Raw genomic sequence first — 3,913 nt, 5'->3', positions numbered from 1 at the left:
TATTAGTTGGATGCTCAAATTTCTATCCATATCCGTATAGATTCGGATACAAAGATTATCCAATCCATTTCCACCCTTAGGTTGCATGCTACCATTTTGATCTTGAGGTTAAGTTGAAAATAAATAGAAGAATTTGGTTCATCTCTCATTCTTATCTCCTTCTCTCCTTACTGAACGAGAGGTCTATTCTGTTAAGATCTTTTTGGTTCTCTAGTGTACCAATATGCAACTTAATCGTATTAGAAGATGCACCAAAGTTAATTTATGAGGAGTCTTTTTTTTTTTGGTGCGTGAAGCACATATTCCACAAAATTAAAGGAGCAAGGCTTTATAACCATGCTTGTTACCATGCTTAATGGAGCTGATTCATCGAAAATCAAACCCAAGTAATAATAACATGAATGTTTTTTGGCCAAGAATCGCTTCTCACGGAGAACCATCATTCTTTGGTTGGAACTATGGGAGTATATGGTTATTCATTAATAGTCAATGAATGGACCAAATCTACAGTGAATTAAGTTCGTCCATCCATGGACTATGGACTTTCTTTTATAGGGCATTATTTGTAAGATTCCGGCATGTCTATGCATGTCATTTATTTGCTAGTACAAGTGGTCCTACGCAAGAGGATAAGAAGCCTGCATGGCAATTCCACACAACCCTTGCTCGTCGGAGATGCCGCGTCTCATCCTAATGTAACCCTGCTCCCCCCATTCGGTACCCCATGAATTCTTCACTATCCAGTACTTCTCCTCGCCTGCCGTTTCGTAGCCAACCACCGTCACTCCATGGTTGAGGTTCATCCCACAGGGGCCGGTGAAGACACCCTCGGAGTAGAACTGGAAGGCAAACCCACCGGCATCGATGGCAGCAGAAACCGGTCGGCTGGCGACTGCTTGTAGCAGATTCTGCTCGCAATTGGCTGTCACATTTCTGTACCCACTGATGGTCCCGACGTGGTCTGAGAGCTTCACCGTCTGGCATCGACCTTGGCTGCCATCGTAAGGGTAGTTGTCTTCAGAGGTCAAGCCATGGTTTCGCTGGACGAAGTCAAAGGCCTGGCTCATGAAACCCCCGCTACAGCCGCTATTTGCACCTTCTGTGTCGCAATCCACAAGCTCCTGCTCGGACAAGGGGACCAGTTGGCCGGTCCTTATTTGGTTGATGCCCTCCACAGCCGCCACTGCGGAGAAGGCCCAACAAGATCCTGCAACCAACCAAGTAAACGAACGAACATCTTGACTACTGCACCACCCCAAATTCATTATATACGAGACCAATCATAGATATATAGAGCCAGCCACGTAGATCGGTCGCTTAACAGAGAAGCAGATGAGGCTACGCATGCCTCACAGAGATACGCTAATAGCTTACCGCATTGGCCTTGGTCTTTGACCTGTGTGACTGCTCCTTTCTTCCTCCAATCTACACTAGGAGGCACCACAATCTTATCCTCGTAATGTGTGCCCAAGTTGTCCGTTTCCTTCGGTCTGCTCGAGTTGATTATTTCCTCCTAGATGATAAAAGCCATATGCTCAAGTGAGTTAATTAACAAATCTTTATTTAGAAATCGATCGGTTATATGAGGAAGATAGACCTGTATCGATTAAATTAAAATAGCAGTTACCTTCAGTGGGCCTTGACGACTCTTGAGATTGCCCAAACACATATACTTGGTCCTAAACTCCTCACTTGTTAGGTCTGCAAACTTATTGTCGGTGAGCTTAGACCCTTGGCTGATGGCGTTGAATTCATCAATGAGCTGGACATTGCTTTGGTAAATCTCGAACCGTCGTTCCTTCTCACGCCCATCCTTGTAGGTTCGACCATAACGGGCAAGCCATTGCTCATAACGCTGTCTCATGGGATCCATGGTAGGTTGATCTCCGGAGCAGGAGGTCAAAGTAAATGCAAAGAATGCTATGACCAGGCGGGTGGTCAGCAGCAACTTGAAAGCAGCCATGGTCGTAGGAATATGGACTGTTTTGCTGCGAGAGACCCAAGAACAAGCATCAGACTTTGCATATCCATACCGGGCACTGGCATGATGTTTATATAAAACGTCTATATTGGAATCTTGGAGTCTATTAGATGTCAAGAAGCGAGGTCTGGTGTGCACACCATTTTCATGCACCCAAAGTGGTCTCCTCCACGATTCATGCATGCCACTAATTAATAGCTGGAATTTGGAATTTCGTGTGCATTTACCCCTTTGAAACCATGCAAATGTTGTTTTTCTTTCTTTTTTTTTTTTTTTTTTTTTTTTTTTAAAGACGGGAGGGGAGCAAAGCAGACAAAAAATGCCATATGAATAAAATGAACAAGCACGCGCAAATGCTGTCCAATAAATGATTTCATTTTATCAGCACATAAAATATCAAATAGAGTCTTTAATTTATTTATTTACTAACATATGCACATGTAGCACATGAAGGTTCATGACCCAAATCCACCCCTCGCCCCCGCCCACCCACAGCCAACACATACACACACCTGTGTGTGTGTGTGAATGCATGCAAAAAAACATTATGCCCTATATAATTTGACAAATTAATTTGTTTCGTTGTTGATTCTACCGATCAATTTACTTCTTTAGAAAAATAAGAAAATTATCTTTGCCACGGACCAAGGTAAATCGTAATGCTTAGGCTCGACTAAAGTCACTCAAACTACTGAATTTTCTTAAATCTTAGTGGATTTAAAAAGCCAATATAAGCTTTTACACGTTAATGGTACCATATTTAACTTGTTTTTAACTAAAGGTATTAAAAAAATATGGTTCTTCACCTTAATTACTGATGACATCGATAATACACATTAGTAGAAACCAAACAAAATTGAAAAAATTCAATTTTGTATAGAATTTCATAAATTATGTTCATATTTACCCAATAGTTTCATGACACACAACTTAAATGTAAAAAGGAGCATTTATGATAAAACTTGGAAAATATAAAATTAATAGATTTTCTCTTTTTTTTTTTAAGAAAATGTCTCTAGATGTTCTCTTTGAATTAAATTAGATTGCAGTCATAGATTTAATCAAATTTTCACCTAAAGCTAGTTGCAACTAACCAACCTTCTAAATGAGAGCTTAAGTTTCTAGATAAAAGAAAAAAAGATTAGATAAACTAAACCTTAAACAATAATTCATGAATTGATGCACATAAGACAACATCATCGATACACCTGAGACAACAACATCTTTAGTGTCATGGCTTAAATATTCCTCATCACCATAGCTTGTAGCTTAGACATTCTTCTGTTAGATAATTTTAATCTGTTATACTTGGATCATGCTCCGATGTTCATACAAAAAATCAAAATCATAAATAAACCATACCTTGCATCATCATTTATCTAATATGATGATCACGTAGCTCACAGGATATGTGATCTTCTTCCATAGGACGTCTGGTTCTTCTCTCTCCTTACCATCCTCATTAACATAGACGATCGATGAAAATTATTTGCACCTTTTGTGAAAGTTGGAGAAAGAGATCGGGCCGTCTCTATATTTACATCTGCACTTGTCTTCTCCCATCATAAGACTAACTCTAATTAGAGTTGACTTCTAATCTAAATCTGATTAGGAATAGAACTCTTTAATTTCTTTTTCAATAGAAGATGGTCGGAAGGCCACTTACATTATAACAAAATGTTTACAAAGAGTTCCCAGATCTGATAATAAAAACCTATACCAGATAAAACATAAGCATCCCGAAAGCAGTACAGAACCAATCCGCAAAGTAATACATAAACAGTACAGTCTCAAAAGCAATACATAACCAACTCAAAAAGCTTCAACTGATAAGATGAACCTGGAGGCATCCCACAAAGATTGCAGTGATAATATAAAATTGGAAGTAGATTATCCAATAGATGTGAAGAATGAAAAACAGCGCAACTTGGT

General features: G+C 39.4%; 1 protein-coding gene across 1 annotated transcript; it reads right to left on the bottom strand.

The window, feature by feature from the left end:
- Positions 1-617: 617 nt before the first annotated feature.
- LOC105042438 (senescence-specific cysteine protease SAG39-like) lies at positions 618-2,164 on the bottom strand. Its single transcript, XM_073253205.1, has 3 exons — positions 1,628-2,164; positions 1,375-1,513; positions 618-1,207 (listed from the first exon to the last, which is right to left on the bottom strand). Exons 1-3 carry the CDS (start codon positions 2,162-2,164, stop codon positions 618-620), a joined length of 1,266 nt encoding a protein of 421 aa, XP_073109306.1.
- Positions 2,165-3,913: the final 1,749 nt, after the last annotated feature.

Source organism: Elaeis guineensis, chromosome 3, assembly GCF_000442705.2.
Source record: "Elaeis guineensis isolate ETL-2024a chromosome 3, EG11, whole genome shotgun sequence".
NCBI classification, from domain to species: Eukaryota; Viridiplantae; Streptophyta; class Magnoliopsida; order Arecales; family Arecaceae; genus Elaeis; species Elaeis guineensis.
Note: the sequence above shows the minus strand (reverse complement) of the source record. Positions and strands in the feature narration are given on the sequence as shown.